General features: G+C 24.4%; 2 protein-coding genes across 3 annotated transcripts in view; one reads left to right on the top strand and one right to left on the bottom strand.

Annotated features, from left to right (window-relative positions):
* The window catches only part of LOC117181878 (probable kinetochore protein nuf2), a 23,214-nt gene extending 9,799 nt beyond the window's left edge, over positions 1-13,415 (top strand). Inside the window, exons 5-8 of the mRNA XM_033374892.1 lie at positions 4,421-4,656; positions 4,755-4,940; positions 12,732-12,894; positions 12,985-13,415. Of these exons, the coding sequence (XP_033230783.1) occupies positions 4,421-4,656; positions 4,755-4,940; positions 12,732-12,894; positions 12,985-13,029 (630 nt within the window). The 3' untranslated portion in view covers positions 13,030-13,415. The remainder of the gene's footprint in view (positions 1-4,420; positions 4,657-4,754; positions 4,941-12,731; positions 12,895-12,984) is intronic.
* Positions 13,416-20,568: 7,153 nt separating this feature from the next.
* The window catches only part of LOC117181680 (hyccin), a 27,399-nt gene continuing 20,473 nt past the window's right edge, over positions 20,569-27,494 (bottom strand). For both annotated transcript variants that reach the window (XM_033374593.1, XM_033374592.1), the window contains one exon: positions 20,569-21,699. In XM_033374593.1, the coding sequence (XP_033230484.1) occupies positions 21,173-21,699 (527 nt within the window). In that variant the 3' untranslated portion in view covers positions 20,569-21,172. The remainder of the gene's footprint in view (positions 21,700-27,494) is intronic.

Genomic DNA, 27,494 nt, shown 5'->3' with positions numbered 1-27,494 from the left:
AAAACATACAAATTTTCAGATAATAAAGATAAATTTACAAACAAAACTGGAATAGTTGAATTTGCAGTTTAACAATTGTTTATTAAACAAAAGAAATCGACTTTTCAGCAAAATTAATTAATTTTTGACTAAAAGTATAAATTTTCAAACAGAAATGGAATAGTTACCCTTCAGTTTAAAAAAAAAGTAATTTCCAACGAAAAAAAACGAATTTTCAATCAAAAATAGTTTTTTTTTAAACGAAAAATAGACGAATTACATTTTTAGTTAAAACAATCAAATTTAACAAACAAATATATTTTCAAGAAAATAATTCAATTTTAAACCCAAATTATGAATTTTCTAAAAAAAAATACAGTTTCAATAAAATATATAAAACTTTAACTAATAAAAAAGATAAATTTACAAACAAAACCTAGAATAGTTGATTTTGCAGTTACAAAATTAAATTTTCAATAAACAAAAAACAAGTTTTCTGCAAAATTAATTAATTTTTAATTAAATATATAAATTTGTCAAGCAAAAATGGAATATTTACACCTTTAATTAAAAAGAATTAATTTACAACAACAAAAAAAAACGAATTTTCAGCTAAAGAAATTAGTTTTTAATCACACTAATGAATCTTTAGGAAAAAATATTAATTTTTAACCCAATATTTAGTTGAATTTTGAATCAAAAAGATGAATTTTCTAGAAAAAAAACGAACTTTCAAAGAAAAATAGTTTCTTTTCATAAAAAAAAAATATTTTTTTAACCAAAAATAGAAAAATTACATTTTAATTTAAATTTAATCAATCTTCTTTGAAAAATATGATTTTTCAAACACAAATAGAATATTTACATCTGCCGCTAAAAAAATTAATGTTGAACCAAAAAGAATCGAATTTTCAGCCAAAAACATGAATTTTTATCAGTGATTAATTTTCAAAGAAAAAAATTAATTTTTAACTCAATAGTTAGTTGAATTTTCAACCCAAACGATGAATTTTCTAAAAAAAAATTGTTTCAATAAGATATGCAAACTTTCACCTGAAAAACATAAATTTACAAACAAAATTAGATTAGTTGAATTTGCAATTAAACAATTGCATATTGAACAAGAAAACGACTTTTCAGCAAAATTATTAATTTTCGTTGAAAAATATTAATTTTCAAGCAAAAATGGAATATTTATATATTCACTTAAAAATAATTAATTTAAAACTAAAAAGAAACGAATTTTCAGCCAAACAAATTTATTTTTAATTACAGTGATGAATTTTCAACAAGAAATGTTAATTTTTAACTCAATAGTTAGTTGAATTTTCAACCCAAAAGATGAGTTTTTTATTTTAAAAAAAAATGAATTTTCAACGAAGTACATGAATTTTCATTTAAAAAAAGATCAATTCAACCATAATTAGAATATTTCAAATGTTCGAAAAATAAATGTTCAATCGAAAAAAACCAATTTTCAAAAAAAATAGTCTGTTTTTTTAATCCAAAAAAGTGATTTTGCAAAAAAAGTAGAAGAATTAAATTTTTAGTTAAAACGATCAATTTTTACCAAAACAATTAATTCCCCAACAAAACTATTCAATTTTAAACGCAAAAGATTGAATTTCTGAAAAAAAAAATACAGTTTCAATAAAATATACAAATTTTCAACTAAAAAACATAAATTTACAAACCAACACTAGAATAGTTCAATTTGCAGTTACAAAAATAAATTTTAAATAAACAAAAAAAACGAATTTTCAAACAAAATTAATTTATTTTCAACTAAAATTGAGTATTTTCAACAAAAATGGAATAGTTACACCTTCAGTTTAAAAAAATAATAATTTTCAACTAAAAAGAAACGAATTTTAAGCTAAAGACATTAATTTTTTATTGCAGTGATGAATTTTCAACAAAAGATGTTAAATTTTTAACCCAATAGTTAGTTGAATTTTCAAACAAAAAGATGAATTTTTTATTTAAAAAATAACGAATTTGAAAAAAAAAGTTGTTTTTGCATCCAAAAATATGATTTTTTAACATAGAATAGAAGAATTAATGTTTCAGTTCAAAAAATCGATTTTCAACCAAAAATATGACTTTTTATTTAAATAATCGAATTTTTAAACTAAAAGCTTAATTTTTTCTTACAAAAAAAATGAATTGTTGACTAACTATTTTTTTCAACCAAAGAAATGAATTATTAACAAAAAATAGAACAGTTAAAATTTCTACAAAACAGAACATTATTTAACGAAAAGGATTTCAATTTCTATCAAAGAAGGTAAATTTTCCACGAAAAATGAAATAGTTCAATTGAATTTTCAACTAAAATGCATTTCATTTTAAACAAAATACGTGAATTTTAATTTAGTTAAATCAATTTTCACGCAACAAAGAAACGAATTTTCAACAGAATAGTTAAATTTTTTGGACCACCGAAATTAATTTTTAACCAAAAGAATGCAGTTTTAATTAACGAGAGTACTCTTCTGACAGAAAAAAAGGACGGATTTTCAAACAAATCGTTTAATTTTCGACGAAGAAGATTAAATTCCCTTAAAAAATGATAAATGATTAAATAATTTTTTTACAAAAAAATTGCATTTTCAACAAATAAGATGGATTTTCTACCAAAATATAATTCGTAACAAAATACACAAAATTTTTAAACAAATGCTTGAATTTTTAAAGTAATTTTTAACCAAAAAGAGACCGGAGAATGACCCGGAATTTTTTGAAACCTATAAAACCAATTCCATCCACAAATTCGAATTTTCATTTAAACACAGAAATATTAAGCCAAATATTTGAATTTTAAACTTAAGAAGACACATTTAGAACCAAACATACGTGTACGAGTTACATTTTCGTTTAAAACAATTAATTTTCAACTAGAAAACATAATTTTGAAAAAAAAAAGTTTTTGCGATTAAAATGATGAATCATCAACGAGATAATTAAATTTTTAGCAAATTAGTTCCACTCTTGATTAAAAGTAATTATATTTTTGAGCAAAGAGGATTTTAATTTTGTAACAAAAATAGTTGAATTTAACCAAAAAATATGAATTTTCAACCAAATATTTGGAAATCCCAACCAGGAGAGATTAGTTTTCAAAAATCAAGGGGTTGCGATTTTGAACCATAATAATAAAATTAAGTTTAATTTTATTTTATCGAAAATACCCTAAATTTATCGGGAGTTTTCTGACAAATTTGTAGAAGAAAAATCTGTCCATATTCGATTTCAATAGTTTTTAAATAATTAGTTGAATTTTATTATTATTTCAATTATTTAAAATTTAAATTGTCAAAAAATGAAGAAAATTACAAATTTCAGCCATACGTAATTTTTAAAACTGAAATAATTTATATTGATCGCTTAAAATTTGACCAAATTGAATTTAAAAATACACTATTTTTTAAATATTTACGATTTTACTAATTATTTTCAATCAACCATTCGAATTTTGGATTTCTACTGTTTTCTTATTTATATTTAAATATTGCATTATTCAATTCATAGTTGTATTGTTTCTAAGATTTTTAATTCAGATTTGTTTAATTAAAATATTTTTTGTATTTGAATTTTTTCGGTTTGGAACTAATTTATTTCGGAATTTTTCAACTTTAAATGCCTTCAAATTAAAATTATCCAATTTTGAAAGTTATAATCTGAAAATACTTATTTTCGACGAATTTTTAAAGCTAAAAAAACATCAATTTTTAACAAAAAATGGAGTAGTTACATTTTTATTCAAGACAATTAAATTTCAATTTAAAAAAATTAATTTTTAAACTACAGTTTAATTTTTACCAAATAGGAAAATTTTTGACAAAAAATAAACAAATTATTTTCCAACTAAAATGATGGATCTTTGAAAAAAATGAACTTTTAAGAAAGTAGTCAGATTTTCTAAAAAAAAATACTTTTTAACAAACAAAAAAAATTGCAAAAGCTTGTACAACTAATATGATGAATCGATTACAAATTAAAATGAACTTTTAAGAATATAGTTCAAGTTTCAAGCCAGGAATTTAATTTTTAACATCAATAAATGAATTTTCAAAAAAAAAAAAAACAAAAAACGTAAAAGCTCATATTTCAATAAAAAGGGTTTTAATTTTAAAATAAAAGTGATTTAGATTTAACCAACAAAAATTTGTATTTTAAAATTTCAAAATGTAAGAGTTCTACTTTGAGTGCTTTGATTTAAAGCTCAATTTTTATCACCTCAAGTGGAACGTTTTTAGCTTTAGAGTTCCATTTTTTAAATTTCATTGACCATAAAAATGTTTGGGAACCAGGGAACTGCAATTAAAAAAAGCATATGTTTATTTCACTCTAGAAAATGTTTTTGTAAAAATATGTGCAGTAATTGTGATACATATTTGTTTAAAGAATAAATGCTCTACATTCCATATAAATTCTGTAGGTAACTAATAAAACTGCTGGGATACAAGCTCAAGTGGTGGAGTCGCCGGAAGGATTAGAGGCACAATTGAGGGATCTTGAAAAGCAGAAGGATTTTAAAACAAAGGAGAGGGAGCTCAAATATGATTCAATTAAAGAGAAGAAAAAGCTTGTTGAACGCAGAGAATCTATTCAGGATTTCATTCACAAGGAGGCAGAAAAACTGACTCAAGTCAAGAAATTACATCAAGAAAAGACGTATGAAAATAAAACCCACATAGCTTTCCAGTTTTGAACGATACTTTTTTATTTTTTTTATTTTTTCAATTATCCATAACAGGAAATTTTCATTTCAGAAAGGTCGCGAAGCAATTGGAGAGTGTTAAGAAAGAGCTAGAGGAAATCCAGGATGCCATTTTAAAGTTGGAGAAGGATCGAGAAATTCAGGAAAGTCACTGTAGCGCCTCTGAAATCGAAGAACTGAACCTTCAAGTAGAAACGCGCCTTGCGCCTCTGCGTGATCAAGCTGCGCTTTTGTCGATGTAAGTTGCCGAAAAATGGACGTTTTAAAACCGAAAATCCATCCTGCCCTTTTAAAAAAAAATTGATTTTTTTAAGATATTTAAAAATCGGAAAAAATTTAAACAGTGGCTTCAACTTTGCATAAGGAATTTTTTTATTTCATTATGGTCCTTTATAATCCTGGGAAAATCGGGAATTTTGTGAGACCGGAAAATAACAGTTAATTTTTCATTTTTTGATTAGGAATTTTACAAGTTTTTAGAAAAAAAAAATCTGTCGAACTTCCATTTCAATCCTTTTAAAAAATAATTAGTTAATTTTTTTTCTTGATTATGATGTCATTCGGTTTAGAATGCCTAATACGAAAATCTTTCACTAAAAAATATTGTTCTTTAATTTTTAAGCGTAGTTTTTTAATTTAAAGAATTTTAAATTGCAGTTTTTAAGACTTAAACAATAAAAAAATAAAAGCGTTTAAAATCGAAGATTTTTGATGAAAAACATTTTTAGTTGATCAACTGTAAATATAAATTGATTCTTGATTTTTAAAATTGAATTTTGACCGCCTAAATTTTTAGTTTAAAGAATTTTAAAATGCAGTTTCAAAGTCTTTTACAATTAAAAAATTTGAAGCGTTTAAAATCCAAGATTTTTGATTTAAAAATTTTAATTCATCAACTGTGATTATAAATTAATTCTTAATTTTTAACAATGAAATTTCAATTTAGGGACTTTTAAACTGCAGTTTTAAAGGCTTGAAGAATTAAAAATGAGAAGCGTTTAAAATCCAAGATTTAAAAAATTTTTAGTTCATCAACTGTGATTATAAATTAATTCTTCATTTTTAAAATTGAATTTTGACCGCGTACATTTTAATTTAAATAATTTTAAAATGCAGTTTCAAAGTCTTTGAAAAATTAAAATTAGAAGCGTTTAAAATCCAAGATTTTTGATAAAATTTTTTAGTTGATCAACTGTGATTATAAGTTGATTCTTCATTTTTAAAATTGCATTTTTACCACTTAAATTTTAACTTAAAGACTTTTAAAATTCAGTTTTAAAGGCTGAAAGAATTAAAAATGAGAAGCGTTTAAAATCTAAGATTTAAAAAATTTTTAGTTCATCAACTGTGATTATAAATTAGTTCTTCATTTTTAAAATTGAATTTTTAACAATTAAATTTCAATTTAGGGACTTTTAAACTGCAGTTTTAAAAGCTAGAAGAATTAAAAATTGGAAGCGTTTAAAATTGTAGATTTTTGATAAAAAACATTTTTAGTTGATCAACTGTGATTATAAATTAATTCTTTATTTTTTAAATTGAATTTTTACCACTTAAATTTTTATTTAAAGACTTTTAAAATTCAGTTTTAAAAGCATGAAAAATTAAAAATTAGAAGCGTTTAAAATCCAAGATTTAAAAATTTTTTAATTCATCAACTGTGATTATAAATTAATTCTTCATTTTTTAAATTGAATTTTGATCGCATACATTTTAATTTGAAGAATTTTAAATTGCAGTTGCAAAGACTTTCAAAAATTAAAAAAATTAGAAGCGTTTAAAATCCAAGATTTTTGATAAAAAAAACATTTTTAGTTAATCAGCTGTCAATATAATTTAATTCATGAGTTTTTAAAATTGAATTTTAGTTTAAGAATGAAAAAGTGGATAATTGATATTGAAAGACAATTCGGTATTTGTTCAAAATTTGCGAATTTGCAGATTTTAACGTTAAAAATTAAACTTTTTCTATTGGACTTCAGAGTAATATATTCCATTTTTACACCATTCAATTTAAACATATCTGACTATTCATTTAAAATTAGTAATTACAAATTAAATTTTCGAAATTAAAGAAAAAAACTAAACTTTGAACGTTACAATTTTAATTTTGTTATGCAAAAAATTTAATTTGTAAATCAAATTTTTAAATTTTTATGAGTAAATAACAATTGAAAACCTATTATTCTTAGAAAAAATCGAGCAAGTTGAAGAGATATTTAGAAGATTTGGAAAAATTTAAAATTAATTAAAAATTTGAATTAATTAAAAATATATTAAATAGTCCATGGACTATTGTTATTTATTGTTATTTATACATCCAAATTAAATTTAGAATATTCAGGAAAGACGATTAATTTTCTATAAAAAAAATTTTTTTATCAAAATATATGAAATTTCCACAAAGCAGTTGAATTTTCCACCAGATACTATGGATTTTCAAAAAAGATGTCAATTTTTTATTAAGTAGTTAAATTTGAAAATAAATAGTTACATTTTTCACCAAATAGTTCAATTTTCTATTAAAACATATCAATTTTCAAACAAAAACTACGTATTAAAAAAAAGAATTTTTATCAAAATACATACAATTTTCACAAAACAGTTAATTTTGAACTTTATAGTTAACAAAATAAGGACAAAATAAGGACAGATTTTTATACAAATACATTAATTTTTAACCCAACGCTAAGAAATTTCTATTAAGTAGGTAAATTTTCATAATTTGTTGAATTTTTAACGAAATATTTTTTAATTTTCAGTCAAAAATGGCATACTTACATTTTCAGTTTAAAAAATGAATTTAAAAATTTTTTAAATTACAAAATTTGCATTTTAATTTAAAAAAATTGTATTTCTAGCAAAAACAAATGAATTTTTGAATCAAAAAGATAATTTTTCGAAAAAATAGATGAATTTTCTGATGAAAAAGATTTGAGTTGACATTTTTCGATCAAAATATGAATAAAAATTAAAAAATGTGCATTTACATTTAAAAAATTGGTATTTATACTAAAGCAAATGAATTTTTAAACCAAAAAGATAATTTTTCAAAAAAATAGATAAACTTTTTGATAAAAAAGATTTCAGTTGATATTTTACGATCAAAATGTAAACTTAAAACACCAAAATATTAAATTTAACCAAAAAGTAAGTTTCCTGCGAAGTAGTTAAATTTTCAACAAATCAGAAAAATTTTTAACCAAAAAATATGACTTCAACAGAATTTTTGAATTTTTAACCAAACAGTTGAATTTTTATTCAAGAAAGATGAAATTTCTTCTAAAATAGAATTAATAAAAAAAAACTTTAAAAAATAGTTAAATTTTCGATCCGAAGAAGGTTCTTAGTTCATTTTTCAACACCAAAATATCAATTTTAAATAAAAAGTATATTTTCTACGAAATATTTAAATTTTCAATAAAAAAATATAATTTAACCAAAATGAATGAATTTTTTACAAAATAGTTTGATTTTGATAGCATTTCTATCCAAGAAAGATGAAATTTCTCTTAAAACATATCTACTTAAAAGAAAATTAAATTTTCAACAACAAAATTTTATTTTCTACCAAGTAGCTAAATTTTACAAATTTGTTGAATTTTTAACGAAATATTTTTGAATTTTCAGCCAAAACTGGAATAGTTACATTTTCAGTTAAAAAATAATGATTAAAATAAAAAGTTATTTTCTTCCAGTCAAATTGATCCAAAAAGGACAAATTTTTAACTAAATAGTTGAATTTTCTACAAAGAAAGATAAGTTTTCAACCGAAAATAGAATTTTGCAGGATTTTAAAAAAATTTGTCGAAAAAATTTTAGGATAACTTGGAATCATTTTAAAATGTGTACAGAAGTTCTGAAAAAGTAAAAAAAAGTAAATTAAAATTCGGAAAAGTCTAAAGCAAAATGTAAATGTTTGAAGATTTTGAAATAAAATTTTGACGCATTTAAAAAACTTTTTAAATATAAAAAAGAAAAAAAACTTAATTTAAGAATTGTTCAGTTTCTAAAGAAAATGTAATCGTTCAATTTTTAATTTTTCGAACTTAAACTGGCTAAAATGATATAATTTTGAAAATTTTTTAATTGATTAATTCTTTAATTTGGAGCATAAAAAATAACGGGAATTTATATCTTTGAACTGAATTTTTAAACTCTATAATTAATAAAAATTTAAAGGTTTTCATCTGGAACCTGAATTGCATTTAATTCAAAATTATTCACTTGAAAAGTGTTACTTTTTCGGAATAAGTTGTCTTTAAAATATTTAAAATTCAAAAAAGGTAAATTTAACTCTTTTAGTCTTTTTTTTAGTATTTTCATGTTTAAAATGCGATCAAAAATGTTATATACATTTTTTGTGATATTCAACTTACAATTTATAAAAATTTAATTCAAAATGTCATGTAAAATTAAGTTTAAAACATTTTTAATTTAAAAATATTTTACAGATTTCAGAAAATTTTGAAAGATTTTTAAAATATTATATAGCTTTAAAAAGATTACATAAAGATTTTTGCGGATTTTAAAAAATTTCACAAAAACTTCTAGGATTTTAAAGAGTGCAAATTTGTAAAAATTTGAAGGATTTCATAAAGATGGCAAAAATTTCACAAAGCTTTTGTATATCGAATTTTAAAGATTCAAAACATTTTTAAGGTTTCATTCATTTTTAAGATTTTAATGATTTTAATCGATTTCAGTAAGAATTCATTACCAAAAATTTGTTAGTACTTGCAAATATTATTTTCAAGTTCAATCTCACCAGTTGAGGTCCAGTGACAATTTGAAAAATATTATATCGAATTCCAAAATAATTTTTAAAGTAGCTTCCAAAAAGTAAATAATTTTTTCTAAACTTATATTACAGAAATTTTGAATAAAAATAAACTTTAATTTTTTCACAGAAGGGGCGAGGGAGTTCTTTACTCGTTTATATAATTTTAGCAAATTCGCGAAAAATTTATCTTGAAGATTATCTTTTTATTTCTAAATTTTATTACTTGGTTGAAAATATAACAATTATCATAAAAAGACATCTTTTTTGGTTTTAAATTAACTTGTGTTGTTAAAAATTTAATTCTTTTTGTAGAACATTAAACTTTTGTTTAAAATTCGTGTTTTGTTGCTGATCAATCTACTAAAAAGTATTTTTTTTTATTTGCATTTTTCATTTAAAAGTTCTTTTTTTCAGTCAAAATATTGCATCTTTGATAAAAATAAAATCGTTTTCTTGGAAATTCAACTATTTCCTAAAAAATTTTCTTTAAAATTCTTATTTTTGTGTTGAAAAATCAATTGAAATCTTCTTGGATGAAAATGGAACTATTCTTTTAAAAACTTGTATTTTTGATTTAAAGATTCACATTTTTTAGTAGAATTTTCATTTTTCTTGAACAAAAATGCAACTTTTGGGTAGAAAATTGAAGAATCTCGTTAAAAAGTCAATTTTTTTTGTTAATAATTTGACTATTTAGCATTAAATTTAATTACTGTCTACAGTTCTTATTTGGGTTTTGAAAAATGAATTAAGAACCTTCTTTGGATAAAAATTTAACTATTTTTTAGAAGTTTTTTTTTTATTTGATCTATTTCAGAAGTTTCATCTTTCTTAAATAAAAATTTAACTGTTTGGTTAAAAATTCAACGATTTTGTTAAATTAATATTTTTTGGTTAAAAATTCTGCTGTTTCGTTAAAAATTTAACTACTTTGTAGGAAAAATACTTTTTGGTTCCATTTAATATTTTGGTGTTGAAAAAAGAACTGAAATTCTTTCTGGACGAAAAATCCAAAAAAAATTTAGTTTTTTTTTTAAATTAAAAATTCATCTGTTTTGAGCGAAATTTCATCTTTCTTGGATAAAAATGCTATCGTTTGATTGAAAATTAAACTATTTTGTAAAAAAACTTAATTCTTTTTGGTTAAATTATATTTTTTATTGAAAATTAAATAAAAAAATGTGTCATTTTTTTATTTAAAATTCCTCTGTTTCAGTACAAATTTCATCTTTCTTAGATGAAAATGCAACTATTTGGTAGAATAATGAACTATTTTCTAAACAAAAAAATGCATACTTTATGGGTGAAAAAATTCGTTTTTTTTTGTGATCAAAAATTCAATTTTTTTCGTAGAAACTTCTTTGTTGTCAAAAAATTGTTTACTTATCTTTTCAAAAAAAACTTATCACTTTTAAAAGAAATTTAATCATTTTGGGATAAAAATACAACTATTCAGTAGAGAATTTCACAGTTTTGTTAAAAAGTCATCCTTTTTTATAAAAAGTTCGTCTTTTTGAATTGAAAATTCAAGTTATTTTTTAGAAATTTAATTTTTTTTAATTCATATTTTGATCGTGAAATGTCAACTGAAATATTTTTTATCAAAAAATTCATCTATTTTTTTGAAAAATTATCTTTTTGATTAAAAAATTAATTTGTTTTAGTAGAAATACCAATTTTTAAAATCAAAATGTAAATTTTTTGTTAAAAATTCTTTTTCTTTGATAAAATATTCAGCTATTTTGTTCGAAAGATTTAGTTGCATCAGGTTCTTAAGAAATAATTTTTTTCTTGAAAATTTATATTTTTAGTTAAAAATTCATCTTTTTGGTTAAAAGTTGAACTATTTTGTTGAAAATTAATCCTTTTAATTGCAAATTGTAATTGATTTTGGTTGAAAATTTAACTGTTTAGTGGAAAAGCCGTTTTTTTTTGTTTAAAATTAATCTTTTAAACATAAATGTAACTTTTACATTTTTTTAAGATTGATCTTTTTTAGTTGACAAATCTCCCTTTTTTAAAATACTTTTCTTCGTTTGAAATTTCATATTTGTTGGGTAAAAATGCATCAGTTTCGTGAAAAATTAATTTTTTTCTGAAGTTTGTTTTAAAATTCAATATTTGTACAGAAGATTCGTCCTCTGCTTTGAAGGTTTAAAATTTTAGATACATTTTTATTTAAAAAAAAATGAAAAAATCTTTTTTAGTGAAAAGTTCATCTTTTAGGTTTTCAAATTTTTTTTCCTGTATAAATTTTATCTTTTTTGGTTGAAAATTCAACTATTCTGATAAAAATTTAATTTTTTTGGTTGAAAATTTAACTGTTTGGTGGAAAAGTCTTTTCTTTTTGTTTAAAATTAAATTTGTAAATATAAATGTAATTTTTGCACTTTTTTAAGATTGATCTTTTTTAGTTGAAAATTTTTCGTTTTTTGAAAAAATAAAATTTTTTTGGTTTGAAATTTCATATTTGTTGGGTAAAAATGCATCAGTTTTGTGAAAAATTAATTTTTTTCTAAAGTTTGTTTGAAAATTCAATATTTGTATTGCAAATTATTGACTTGAAGGTTTAACATTTTAGATAACTTTATTTTTTTTAATGAAAAAATCTTTTTTTTTCTGTTGAAAATTCACTTTTTAGGTTTTAAAATTCTTTTTTCTCCTGTATAAATTGAATCTTTTTTTAATTTAAACTGTGACACTTTTTTTTAGGAATTTATATTTTTTGGTTGAATATTCAACTATTCTGTTAAAAATTTAATTTTTGTGGTTCAAAATTCTAGTTTTTTTTTATTTATTAAAAAAGCCACCTTTTAAAGTAGAAAATACATTTTTTGTTCAAAATAAATAAATACATTTGAAAATATTAAATTTGTATCTGAAATACTGTTTTATTCCGCTTATAAAAAATGCTTTTTTCAAAATTATCACGAATTTAAAATGCTGGTATTTGAATATTGAGGATCAAGGAAAATAAAAAATTAGACAAAGAAAAATTAGGGAACTTTGAAAATTAAGTTCTCGGACACTCTGCTGTACATCAGTGCTTTCGAAATATTTTGAACATAAAAATTTAAATTTTTAAAGAGAGCCGGACAGCTCCCCGATCATCGAAATATCTTGATATTTGAACATTTGATCTGAATTGCACATTAATTACTAAAGAAATTAATTAATTAATATTAATTTATATATTGTTAATAGAAAATTAATAAAATAATGATTGTGCCCTTTGTTTGATTCAAGTGAGAGGAAGGATTTAGACGCAAAATTTAAACATGAACAAGAAAAACATCGAGAAGTTGTTTCGCACTTGAATCGTGTACTCGAAGAGATAACGACACTCGAAAGAGAAACTTGCACTTTCCTGAAGCAGTGCCAGGAACTTTACAACAACGAAATTTCAGAAGTAAGACATTCATCAATTTCGACATAAAAATAAATCAAAGCATTTTTCAAGAAATTTCGCTAACATTGTCTCATTTGTCTTAATTTCCAGGACCTGCAACTAAGAAAAATCTTTGAAGGCTTCTTCAAAAAATAAAAGACGAAGCATTTCCTTAAATGTCAGTTGTGTGAGAGTTTATTAGTCACATTTTTTTTTTTTTTTTTTTTTTTTTTTGACAAAAATTGGTTAATTTAAACCAAAATGCTTCACTATAATAATTTTGTACGACGAGTCCACGAAAATTGGCGATTTGGGATTTCAGGGTGGCCGTTTTAATGCAAGAAAAAAATTCCCGGTCATTTCCCGGGTCGCAAACATTTTTCAAGGTCAATGATATTACAAAAATCGAACTGAACTGCAAATGAAATCACTCAAAGTGAAAATCTTGAAACTTAAACTTTTTAAATTAAAGTTCAAATGTTGTTTTATTCAACAGAATAATAATTTTGTTTGAAATATTCAATTTGCCATTCAAAATTGTTATTCTCCTGGATAAATTCCAGTCCCAACTCAAAATTGGTTAAAAATTTTTTATTCCTTTTTCAATTTCGGGATTTTAATACTTTTCGAAAATCCTCCGTTTCAACTAAGAATTAGAATTTTTCTTTAAAATTCCTTGTTCCAATTCATAATTTTAATTTTGTTCGAAAATATCCCGTTTCAACTTATAATTCGAATTTATTCTTTAACAAAATTTCCTTTTCTAGCTCGGAATTTATTTAAATTTTTAAATTACCTGTTCCAATTCAGAATTTTAATTTTTTTTCGAAAATATCCCGTTTCAACTTATAATTAGAATTCATTCTTTGTAAAACTTTTCTTTTCCAGATTCATTTTTGAAAATTTTGTAAATCTTTCTAAATCTTTTTAAATATTATCTTAACATTATTTTATTAAAATAATAAATAATTTTCGATTTTCCTAGGAAATTTTTTTTCTTCCTCTGAAGCCTGCAAAAATTCATAGAAAGCTTCAAAAATTATATTTTCTTGTAAATTAAGCCTTGGGTATTTGCACCGAATTCAACAATTTGACTTATAAATTAAATTTGGTTAAATAAAACAATTAAAAAGATAGTGTTTTTTTAAAATTATAAACTCTGTTTTAGTACAAATTTAATCTTTCTTAGATACAAATGCAACTAGTTGGAGGAAAAATGAACTATTTTGTAACAAAATTCGTCTTTTTGGATCAAAAATTACATTTTTTGCGTAGAAACTTGCTTTTTTGTTAAAAAATTTTTATTTATATCTTGAAAAGTCAACTGACAACTTTTTTTTATTTACTTAATTTTTCAAATAAAAATTCAACAGTTTTAAGAGTCTTTTTGAATTGGAATTTCAATTTCTTTTTTAGAATGTTAATTTTTTTTAATTAATATTTTGGTCGTAAAATGTCAACTGAAATCTTTTTGATGAAAAAAAATTTGCTAAAGTTTGTTTAAAAATTCAAAATTTGTATAGAAAATTCGTTCTTTGTCTTGAAGGTTTAACATTTTAGATAAATTTCCATTTTTTTTTTAATGAAAAAATCTTTTTTTGTTGAAAATTCATCTTTTAGTTTTTAAAATTCTTTTGTTTTTGTATAAATTAATTTTTTTTTTATTGAAGCTTGGAAATTATTTAAATTTTAAAATTACCTGTTCCAATTCAGAATTTTGTTCCTTTTCGAAAATTTCCAGTTCTAGCTTGGAATTTGGTTGAATTTGAAAATTCCCGCTTCCGAGTCACAATTATTATTATCCTGGATAAATTCCAGTTCCAACTATAAATTTGTAAAAATTTAGAAATTTATTATTTATATTAAAAATTAAATTATTGTAATTTTAAATAGTTCAAAAATCCTTAAAATGCTTCGAAACTTTATTTCAAAATTTTGAAACATCTGCATGCTTTTTAACATGTTTTTTTAATTTTGCTAAATTATAGAAATTTTCTTAAAATCTTCCATATTCATTTTTGAAAATTTTGTAAATCTTTCTAAATCTTTTTAAATATTTTCTTAAAATAATTTTATTAAAATGAAAAATAATTTTTGATTTTTCTAGGAAATGTTTTTTTTTTTGATCCTCTGAAGCCTCTGAAAATGCTTAGAAAGCTTCCAAATTTTTTCTTCAAAATCTATATTAAAAATTAAAAATCGAACATTTTTAAACTGAAAGATTGTCGAATCACGGATTTTTTAAACTACCTTAAACTTCAAAAACTGTTATGAAACCTTTTTCTCCTTAAACTATATAGATTAAGCATCATTAATTAATTTTCTTGTAAAAAACACTATCCAATACCGTCGGCACAGCACACGTTTGAATACCCTTGGGTCTTAAACACCCAGTGTGCTCTTTATATAATTTTACGGAACTGTGCCCTTTAATTTGTTTTAAAAGTTCTTAAATTAGAAGTTAAACTGTTTTCATTTTAAATAGTTTAAGCATCATTGAAAAGCTTGAAAATTTTATTTCGAATTCTTGAGAAATCTACAAGTTGTTTAAAAAAATTTTAATTGAAAATCATTTTTGAAATTTGTTGAGAACTTCTACATAACTTTTTTAATTATCTGAATTTGTCCTACAACCTCTAAAAAATCTTGGAAATTAAAAAAAAAATTCCTTGAAATTTGGGTTTATAAATAACAATTTAACATTTATTATTTGTGGAAGAAATTTAAATAATTTTAAGAGATATTTAGAAGTTTAAAAAAAATTTAATTAATTTAGAACTTGAAATGATTTTTCATAAGTTTAACGACGAAATTCGGCTATTCGTACCGGAATTTCGGTGCAAATACCCACAGCCAAATCTAAAACAAAATGCAGATTTTTTCAGATTTCAAAAAAAAATTTATAAACTTTTTAAGAATTGTGAAAGACTTTAAAAGAATAAAAATATTTTCTTAAGATTTTAGGGAAAATTGAAAATAATTTTTTATTTAAAAAAATTATTGTAACAGCAAAATTTAAAAATCATTCAAGAGATTTCCAGAATTGTTAAAAAGAACCTGGAAGATTTTAAAGATTTTGTTTACAAAATTTTCCACAAATTGTAGAAAAGATTTTATTTATTTTAAAATACGTTTATAAATTCTGAAAAAAAATTCGACACAAAATTTCAAAACCTCCAAATATTTCTGAAAATTGCTCCAATTTTTTTCTACAAATAATAAGTGTTCAATTATTATTTGTACATCAAAATTCCACAATTTAATTTATAAATTAAACATTTTTTTTTAAATAGAACAATAAAATTTTTAACTTTTAAAGTTGAAAAGCTTTTCGAAATTTTAACAATTTAAAGCTTTCTATGCAAACAATTAGGTTTCAAATTGTTTACTTTAAAATATTTAGCTTTAATTTACTCGTACTAAATTAATAGCAAAATATTGCTAAATGTTAAATAATTATTCTATTTCTTAATTAAAAAATTTCAAAATAAATAGGTTAAAAATTGAATAATTCAGACTGAAACAATGTTTTAAGTTTTAATAAAAGCCTCTAATTACGAATATAGTATTATCAAGTTATTTTTATATTGAAAATACGAATTACGATTTGAAAAATTATTCATTTATTTATATTTAAAATTGATAAAACAATACTGTTTTTTATAAAAATAATTTCAACTCGAAACGCTTTTAATTTGTTATTGTTTAAGTCTTGAAGACTGCACTTTAAAAACTCTTTATATAAAAAATACAAACTTAAAAATAAAAATCTGAAATAGAACAATTTTACAGTAAAATATTGTTGAATTACGCATTGTAAATTAAATAATATCGTTGTTGAAAAAGATCACAATTAAAAGCTAATTATTAAAAAAGAATCAAAATCAAACTTTGACAGATTTTTCTTCTAAAAATGTTGTAAAATTCCCGGTCAAGAAATAAATTCATTGTCATTTCCCAGTTTCCCGGTCCAGCGGCCACCCTGCAATTTGAATGAAACTTTGTCAATTTGTAATATATTTTGACACCGAGCGTCTGAACCCAAAATAATTGTTTATTTAAAAGTTCTTCCGCTCTGAAATTTATTGATGTCGAGAAAATCATAGGCCAATTTTTTGTTTCTTGACTTCAGTACAATTTGACGAACAATATGAGTTATTAGGATCGTTGTGATATTTTTAAACTGAGTGATTTATGTAATTAAATGTAAATTTCGTGCAACCAATCACATTCGATTGGTTTAGCGACTAAACTAAACTACTACGTAGAATCATAAAAATCTGTATATAATAAGATTTGATGTAAAGTGTTTATTTCTAGCTACAGTTTCTCTACTTTGTGTAATTTTTTTTTTTTTTTTTTTTTCATTAAAGTAACAAGTTTTTACAATACATGTTAATTCTTTATATATTACTTGTATTTGGTAACATTGGTTGTGTTTTTACAAGACATAATATCGCAATTTTAACAGTTCATTGCGCATCCGACTTGAAATTTTAACACTAGAAGAATCAACTTTGATACAATCAATGTACAATGTTGAAGTAAATAATTCGAGTGCAGGATATCGCATTATCAATATTTAGGAATGATGAAACGATAATACAAAAAATGGCCAGTATTCCTAGATATAAATAGAATTAAAAAAATAATATATACTTATATTAATGGTGTCCCCGACTCTGCTGGAAAAATCTGCACGTATGTCCCTTTTCCAGAAAATATCTACCAAATTTGAACCACATCTCGTACAAGAGTTACAGAAGTTTTATTTTTTTTTTGTTAAAGAGTTTAAGCGCTCGGAGAAATTCTTTTGAGCTTGAGAATATGCTCGAACTTTATGTGCTTTAAGAATTTTATGAGCGTTATGAATTAGGATTTAAGCAATTGTAATTTCTACCTTTATTAATAATAATTAAATTATTTAAATGCATAGCTTCAAATTGGAAGGGGCGCTTACCTTAAATAGTAAAAAAAGTGTAATAGAAAACATATTATTCGCAATAAAATCAGGGCTTCTACAATATCCAAATTTGTAATTTTTTTTTTATATAAAACCAACCATCCACCTAGAAGATTATATAATTTTGGCGCAACAGATTTTTGCTTCTAAATACATTTTAAACACTTTTTAGTTGAGTTTTCAAATAGAAAAAATATATTTTGAATCTAAGACATGAATTTTTAACTAAAATGATGAATCTTGAAGCAAAAATATAAATTTTTAACTCGAAAGATAAATTTTCTATGAAAAAACTCATTTTTAATCAATTACATAAATTTTCATTCAAAAAAGATCAATTTTCAGAAAAAAATTAGAATAGTTAAAATGTTAGAATAATAAATGCTCAGACAAAAAAAATTTTTTTTAACAAAAATAGAATTATTAAATTTTTAATTATAAAATCATTTTTCAACCAAAAAATGAATCCTCAACAAAGTAATTCAATTATAAACCTAAAATATGAAATTTCTACTAAAAAAGATACAGTTTCAATCAAATATATAAATTTTGCAACTAAAAAAGGTAAATTTACAAATCAAAAATAAAATAGTTCAATTTATAGTCAGAAAAGTAACTTTTAAAGTAACAAAAAAATGTATTTTTATTAAAATTAATTAAGTTTCAGCTAAAAATGTACATTTTTAAGCAAAAATGGAATAATTACCTCTTCAGTTAAAAAAATTCAACCCGAGAGAAACAAATTTAGACCAAATAGTGGAATTTTCAACCCCAAAGATAAATTTTCTATATAAAAGAGAAAAATTTTGAACTAAATATTTTATTTTCAATTAAAGAAATGAATTAACCAAAAATAGAAGTTAAATTTTCTACAAAACAGGACATTTTCTAACGAAAAAAATTACATTGATATCAAGGAAGGTAAATTTTCGAGAGAAAAAATGGAATAATCAAAGTAAATTTTTAACTAAAATGATGAATCTTCAACTAGAAAAAAAAATTATTTTTAACCAAATACATGAATTTCCAACTAAAAAGATCATTTTTTACCTATAATATAATAATTAAATTTTCAGTTGGTAAAGTAAATTTTCATCTATAAAAGAAACGAATTTTCAATAAAAAAATTAAATTTTCATCCATAAAAGAAATTAATTTTCAATAAAATAGTTGAATTTTCAACTTAAATTTCTGTCAGACAAGAAAATTTTCTATCTAAAAAGATAAATTGAAGACAAAAAATGGAAGTTAAATTTTTCTGCTAAAAAAATTAATTTTAAATAAGAAAAAAAATAAACCAACAAGATCAATTTTCAATCAATAATATGAATTTTATATCAAAATAGACGAAGTTCTAACAAAGTACATGATTTTTTAACCAAATATTTGAATTTAAAAAGAATTTTCAGCAAAAAATAGGATTGAAAACAATCAATTTAAAAAAAAAAAAAGAATTTTCAACAAAATAATTCAATTTGAAAAACCTAAAGCATGAAACTCATTTTTCAATTAACAGTAAACGAATTTTCAAATAAAAAAATTAATTTTTTATCACGTTGATTAATTTTCAACCAAAAACATGAATTCTTGACAAAATAATGAAATTTTCAACACAAAATATGAATTTTCTATTAAAAAAAAATAAAATAGTTAAATTTTCTACAAAACAGAACATTTTCTAACAAAAAAGATTACATTTCTTTCAAAAGTTTTAAATTTTCACAAAAAATGACTAAAATGATAAATTTTTTACAAAAAATAAAATAATTAAGTTTTCAGTTGATAAAATAAATTTTCAACAAAAAAAAGGAACAAATTTTCAAGAAAATAGTTCAATTTTCCACCACAGAAATTAATTGTAACCAAAAGGATGAGGTTTCAATTAATGATATTATTCTTCTGTTAAAAAAGGTGGATTTTCAACAAATAGTTGAATTTTCACCAAAAATAGATCAATATTTAACTAAAAATAGAATAATTAAATTTCAGGTAAAAAATTCAATGTTGAATGAAAATAAAGTAAATCAAAATGTAAGAAATTTAAATTAGATTAAAATTCAAATTAAAAATCCTATTTAACGTCGAATAACCAAATTGATGCAAATTCCTGTTAAAAAACAAAAACAAGAATCCAACGACCAAACCCGGGCCACAACGAAGAAACAAAAAAAAAATTAATTAAAAATTTTAAAAAAATTGGATGATGATAAAAATAAAAAAGACAAAAGAAAGAAAAAAAGGAAAGGGATATGGTTGGCTGCCTTCTCATTTTTTTTTCCTCTTTTTTATTCTTGTCCGAAAATTATTTTTCTTTTTCAGATTACAATAGTATTTTCTATTTAAAAAAATTTGTTTGTTTGTTTGTTCGTTGCGAGCCGGGTTTGTTCGTTAGATTCTTGTTTTTTTTTTAACAGGAGTTTGCATCAACAAAGTAAATTTTAAACGAAATAGTATAATTTTTAACCAAGAAGATTAAATGTCTATAAAAAAAGATAAATTTTCGACAAAAAAATGGAACAGTTACATTTTCAGTTAAAAAAAGAAAATGTCTAAATTAGGAAAACTAACTTTCAACCAAACTGATCAATTTTTAACCAATAAGATGAGTTTTTAACTAAGTACATGAATTTTCGACCAAATATTTGAATTTTAAAAGAATTTTCAACCAAGAAGACGAATTAATCGTCAAGAAGATTAAATATTCTCCTCAACCAAAATAGAGATTTATTTTCAAATTAAATGGCTACGATTTTGAACCATAATAATAAAATTAACTTGAACTTTAGTTTCTGGATTTACCTGTTCTGTAACAACTCTATAATTTAACAAAGTATATGTTTATTTCACTCTAGAAAATGTTTTTGTAAAAATATATGTAGTAATTATAATATATATTTGTTTAAACAATAAATGCTTCAACTTCTCTTAAATGCTCTATAAATGCTCTGCTCGAGCTTAAATTCTGAGCATATTCTCGAGAGCATTTGCTCAACATAAATTCTTGGACATTCAAGAACTCTAGGTAGAGGATCAGCACACGAAATTGAGACACGAATCTCGAGAGGAACTCTCAATTTCTTATGATAACCTGTAACATTTCTTGTATGAGAAGATCTGATCCTCCTTCTGACAAAGGAAAAGTTACGATTTTCCAGCAGAGGAGACCAGAAATAAATAAAAAATTACTCCAGATATCAACCATTAAATTAGGCACTTTAAATATTATTGTATCCTAACTGCACTAAATACACAAGTAAATAACAATACTATAGAAAAGAAGAGCATCTGTACAGGTATCGAAATCCGCACCCTGTCACAAAATGAGACTAAAACATTTTAGACCGAGCTGACCTGAATAGATGAAGCTCCAGATTCCGGGTCGTTGTTATATCTTACTAAACTGGCGGAAGAGTCTAAATGAATATTTTCCAAGCCCTCGCCACTCGCAGCTAACCGCTCGCTGTCGATCAAACTCGTGCTTGCATCCACAATTGACGAATTTTCGACAATCAGTATTTTCTTTCTAGTGCCACTGACACTTGCCTCCGTATCGCCCGACTCAACATTCAAAATTGAGCGACCTGCTCTCGTGTTCTCTTTCAGTGCCGCCCCCTGCGCTGCGGCCTTTCTGTCCTTTTCACTTGCCGAGACACCCGAATTTCTCTGCGCTTTCCCTTCCCTCTCCTTGGCTTTCTTCCCCAGGCCCGAGAAATTGGTCATTTTTGACCCAACTTTCGTGTCTTTCGGTTGACGTACAGAACCGGGCCGAGTCGGTTCCGCCACTTCTTGATCTTCCGTGATGGACTTCAAGTGATGGCCATCAACACCTGTTTCTTCCTTTGCAATTTGAATCGGGATGTCATCTGCAAATATCAATTTCAATTTATTATACATAATATCTAATAGATACGTGCACTGTTTCAACTTTTCTCAGGCAATTTGACTAAACAATAATAATGGAAGTAAAGTATGCCTGAATGGGCATATAATGTTTGTTTACAGGGTGACCACTATTTTTCAAATTTTCGTCTCCCGACTTTCTCCTGGTTTAGAAAAAAATTAACTCTTTGCGAAATCCACAGTTTCTTCACATGCAACAAACTCTCGATTTCAGTCACCCCGCTCTCAGTCTTCCTAGAACTCCTGGCGTCCGTAGTTTCTCAGAGGAGCAGGGCGAGAGCGTTTGCGACATTATAAATATAGATATATATTCCAATACTCACTGTTTACGTTTCAATCCCCTCCGAAATCAGTCCAAGGTTATTTGAAGGCAACCCCCGACACTTGACAGAAAGCGAGAGTTTGGTGTATATGATCAATTGCGGAAATCGATAAGCATCAGCAAACCCTTTTACAAGATATCAATTGACTTTGCATCATTTACAGTGAGTGTACAAAAGTTTTCGTATACCTCTTTTTTATGACTGATTGAATTCCCTTAATTTTAATGATGTCAGAACTAAAAAAAAATTCGATTTAAATTGTTTAGTGCTTTCGAAATTGTGTATAAAATGAGCCAAGGATGAAGCCAATTTGTCCGGTTTTTTTTAGTAGATAGTGTAAATTTAAATGTTTTCTTAACCCTTAAAGTGCATGCCGGGTGTTTGACACCCAAAAACATTTTTGAGCTCTCAAAAACATTACTTAATTAGAAAAAATGGGTATGTTTCGCCATGTACCTTTAACTGAGATCACTAACTGTAAGTGAAGTACGTGAGTAGAGTTTGGTAAGCGTTAGTATACGGACATCAATGCATATGCAACGAGTGTGTGTGCGTGGAATAAGTCCACTACTTGTTTTTTTTTTTTATAATTAATACTTTTTTTACTTCCCTTCTTCATTTTTTTGTATTTTTTCATAATTTTAATAATTTTGTTTGGAAATAAATTGATAGAAATGGATAAGAATTGATGCGTTATTTTACCCTAAAAATTGGCACTTCAATGTGCAAATAAGTATCGTTTTTGAAAACACCCATATTGTAGTATTTTTTCTAACAGCATTGTATTTCAAGAGTACAATTTCAATTTTTTAGCTGAAAATATTAAAAAGTACAAAAGATACGATTTTTTAAGTAAAAAATCCATTTTTTTCCGGTTTTTTTTCTATCAGCCATTTTTTTGGATAATTAAAGTAAATAAATAATTAAAATACCCACTATATACTAAGAAAATATATGTTGAACTATATTGGATTAAATTTTTGTATCGAAATATTCAATAGCGGATGAGTAATCAACGTTCAAAGTCGCTCGGGTCTCGGACACCCGCGATGCACTTAATGATCGGTTTATCAATGATGCACTTTGAGGGTTAAATGTTCAATAACTTCTAAAATAATCAACATTTTTCAATGATCTTCGACTTATTTTGAAGCTATTTTCTCACCGTATCACAACAGCTTGCTGGGATTAATCGTATCAATTTCCTTATCGAATTACAAGAAATTGAATTTTTAACGAAAAAGTTAGAAAAATTTGAAAGCATCTTATCTGCAGGCAAATCAGCATAAAAAATAAATATATATTTTGAGGAAAATATTAATAGAAACTTCATGATTACATGTTTAATATTTTCTACAAAAATATTTTTGTTGCCACAAAGAATATTGCAATTTTTTCAACTTTTTTGTTACAACTGCAAGTTCTTGCAATTCAAAAAGAAATGCGCGCAAGGACACTGAAAAATGTTGATTCTTTGGGAAGTTATTGAACATTTAAGAAAGCATGGAAATTTACACTATTTTTGCGATATCTATTTAAAAAATAGACAAATTGGCTTAATCGTGGGTTCATTTTATACACAATTTCGAGAGTAATCAACCCTCCAAAGAGAAAATATTTTAGCTCCGGAATAATTAACCCTCAAAGTGCATACATGGTAAAAGTCCCGGTAAAATGCATCGTGGGTGTTTAACAGCCCAGCGTATTTAATCACGTATTGTTTAAACCTTATTGAATATTTTGTCACAATAAAAGTATCCGATATAGTTTAAGGTATTTTTTATAAGGTAGAGCTGATTTTATAGCCATTTATTTATTTTAAGTTTGTTAACAAAATTATTTTTAAAAAAGTTTAAAAAAATTGTTTTTTACTTAAAAATTCATAACTCACGCAATTTTAATTATTTTAACCTGAAAATTGATGACTATACTTTTGAAATAGTGTACTTTTATAAAAAAAAATATTGCAACATGGGTGCTTTCAAGAAAGATATTTATTTGCACCCCACGATTTTTTTACCTCCACTTTCAGCAGCTGTTGCTAACAGACTAACGCTTGACGCAGTATGCTAAGCGACTTTACTTACAGTTCGTGTCTCCAACTAAAGCTAGATGACGACACGTACTCAATTTTTTCGAAATAAGTATGGTTTATAAGAGTTTGAAAATTTCTTGGGGTGTTGGAGACCCACAATGCACTTTAAGGGTTAAAATTTAGAGAACTTATCCAGTCATCAAAAAAGAGGTGTACGAAACCTTTTTACACTCCCTGTAAGTAGGATAAGGCCATTTTTGTGTCTAATAGTTGAAAATACATGGGCGTTTTAATTGGGAATTTTTAAAAAAATGACAAAATGCACGAATTATGAAATACGGGAAATCTCTCGATTTAATATTTCTCTCCCGGTTTCCCGGATGAGTGGTCACCCTGATTTACTATGCCTACATAATTTCCTCTCGCTCTCGTCATCTAATCTAGCCAGAAGCCTGAAAGACGAACAGATAAAACAAAATAGAGACGAAAACAGTGTCGCCATCTGGTAGATGAGTATTTTGTGCCTTTGTATGTAGCAAAAATGTAGTAGATTCACTAAAATTTCTAACAGAGTGTATTGGTTGCATTATTTGTAATGAGGAGACACGAGTGAAAAAACAAAAGAGAATAACAGGGTGGCGATTCGGCGGACGATTTCAAATTCTCGGTCAAGTTTTTCAATTTTCCTGGTCAAATACAAGTAGCATATTCATGTGTGTCACAGAATGAAAACATTTATTTTAAATCGTGACGTCCATGCTAAACATTCTTTAACACAAAAGAGCATAATATTGCAAAATTAAGTAATTTTCAAATAAAATGATGAATATTCAACTGATATACTGAAATTTTAAACTAAACAGATGAATTTTAAACTTAAATTATGAATACTTATTTGAAATACTTCAATTTTTAAACAAAAAGATGATCTTTTTAAGACAATCAATTTTCAACCAAAAAAGACGAATTTTTAACTAAAAAATATCATTTTTCAACCAAAAACTTAATAATGAATTTTATAGTCTAAAAATGAATGCTTCTTGTTCAAACAATTAAATTTATTTCTAACGTGAAAAATTAATTTTTTTATATAAAATAATAAATATTTCACTGTAATACTTGAATCTGCAACCAAAAAGAAGAATTTTTAAACAAGGAGATTCACTATCAGAAAAATAATCAAATTTTCGGTAAAAAAATTCCTTTTCATCCAAAGAAAAAATAAGTTTTCAAATAGCTAGTTTTTCAACTAAAGAAATGAATTTTTAATAAATATGACGAATATTAAATTGCAATACTTGAATCTTCTACAAAAAAAAGACGATTAAAAAAAATACCTGAATTTTTAACAGAATAAATCTATTTTCAATTTAAAAAGTCCAATTTCAACCAAAAAGAGAATAATTTCATTTTCCGTTGAAAGTTTATTTCTTACACAAAAAAGTCGAATTTTCAGAAAGTTAAATTTTCTGTAAAAAAAGTCCTTTTTATCTAAAGAAAAAAAAACTTTCAATCAAACAGCTCATTTTTCAAGCAAAAAAATGAATTTATAATTTAAAAGATGAATATTAAATTGGAATACTTGAATGTTCTATCAAAAAAGTCGATTATTTACGAAAAAAGGCTAAAAAAAATTTCATCTAAAATGAAAAGGTCAATTTTCAATTCAAAAATTTAAATTTCAACCAAACTGATGAATTTCCAATTAACACGATGAATCTACAACTGGAAGAGATGAATTTTATACCTACCAATTTTCATCCAAAAATGACAAAATTTCAACCAAAAATAGAAAGTTGGAATTGTTCGTTAAAAGATTCATTCTTAACAAACAAAAAACAACGGATATTCAGAAATATAGATAAATTTTTAGTTGAAAAATTGAATTTCAACAAACTAGTTGAATTTTCAAAAAGAGATGAATTTTCAATTAAAATTATGAATCTTCCATAAAAAAAATTATTTTTAACAAAAGAGTTTAGATTTTAAGCACGATCGATTTTTTTAAATTCCTTTCTTCTAAATCCCAGATTTAATTCTTTAAAAAAATTCCCTGTTCCAAGTGAAATTATATTTCTTTATGGAAGCTCTCTGTCCTAAAGTAAAAACGATAGGGTAAATTGGGGTGATGTGAACCACGCTGATTTTTCCTATTCAAAATTGATATCCGCGTACACATATTAGTGCCATTTGTTTCTTTTGTGCTCAACTTTTTTGCCATGAATAATTCAAGTACGCAAAGCTTTTTAAATTTTTATACCAAACACAGCCGAACAGATTTTTCACGTAACTGCATACATATTGTTTGTTTCATCAATGGATTTTATAATCCGAAGAGATTTAATGATTTACTTACATTGTGTTTTATGTGGCGTCCTTCGGAATAAAAAAGCGTTGGTGGGGGGATGTGAGGCATTCTTGGTGGTGTGGCGCGAACTACTCAGCTGACGCTATTTTATCGTTTATTATTTTTTATATGCGCCTATTTATTCTTTTTCATTTTTTTAGTCGACATACAACGAACATATAACATATGTTGGCTACAAAAATCAAGCACGCTGATTAAAAACGATAAATACGCGTATATACAAAATAATAAACGATAAAATAGCGTCAGATGAGTAGTTCGCATAACACCGCTCCAAGAATGTCTCACATCCCCCAAATAACGCGTTTTTATCCCGAAGGACACCACATAAACACAATGTAAGTAAATCACTAAATTCCTTCGGATTATAAAATTCATTAATGAAACGAATATATATATATATTTTTACTTTTTTGGACGCGGTTCCGGATATATGATTTCTTGTGGTTGGGAAGAACTGGAAAGGAGAGTTTTTTTTACATTGGGAAAGCAGACAGTCATTTTTAGAGTTGGAAACGGGACCTGAATACACCGGAAACTTATTAAAATACTTTGAAATTGGCAAAGGGGAGCCTGGAAGTTATTAAAATACTTTGAAACTGGAAAAGCGGATCTAGGAAATATTAAAATACTTTGGAGTTGGGGAATTGCAAACGGAGGGATAGGGGAGTATTTTTAAGGTCTTCTAAAATCATTTAGCGACGTCAGAATCGATTCTACATTAGATATTTGGAAGCGGAGAATTCCTTGGATGATCTCCACCAATCTTTGTATAAATTAAATGAGTCGTTTTTTGATAATACTAAAAAATGTAATTTTTTTAATGTTTTCGCTTTAAAAGGTGGTTTTTTGTCAATATCTTTGAAATCAACCAGGGGATTTCGATAAAATTTGGAGGGGATATAGGGGACATTCTGAAGTTTCAATTATTAATATAATATTTGCCTTTTTGGACGCGGTTCCGGATATATGATTTCTTGTGGTTGGGAAGAACTGGAAAAGAGCTTTTTTTACATTGGGAAAGCAGAAAAT

Source organism: Belonocnema kinseyi, chromosome 10 (genome assembly GCF_010883055.1).
Source record: "Belonocnema kinseyi isolate 2016_QV_RU_SX_M_011 chromosome 10, B_treatae_v1, whole genome shotgun sequence".
In the NCBI taxonomy this organism is placed as follows: Eukaryota; Metazoa; Arthropoda; class Insecta; order Hymenoptera; family Cynipidae; genus Belonocnema; species Belonocnema kinseyi.
Note: the sequence above shows the minus strand (reverse complement) of the source record. Positions and strands in the feature narration are given on the sequence as shown.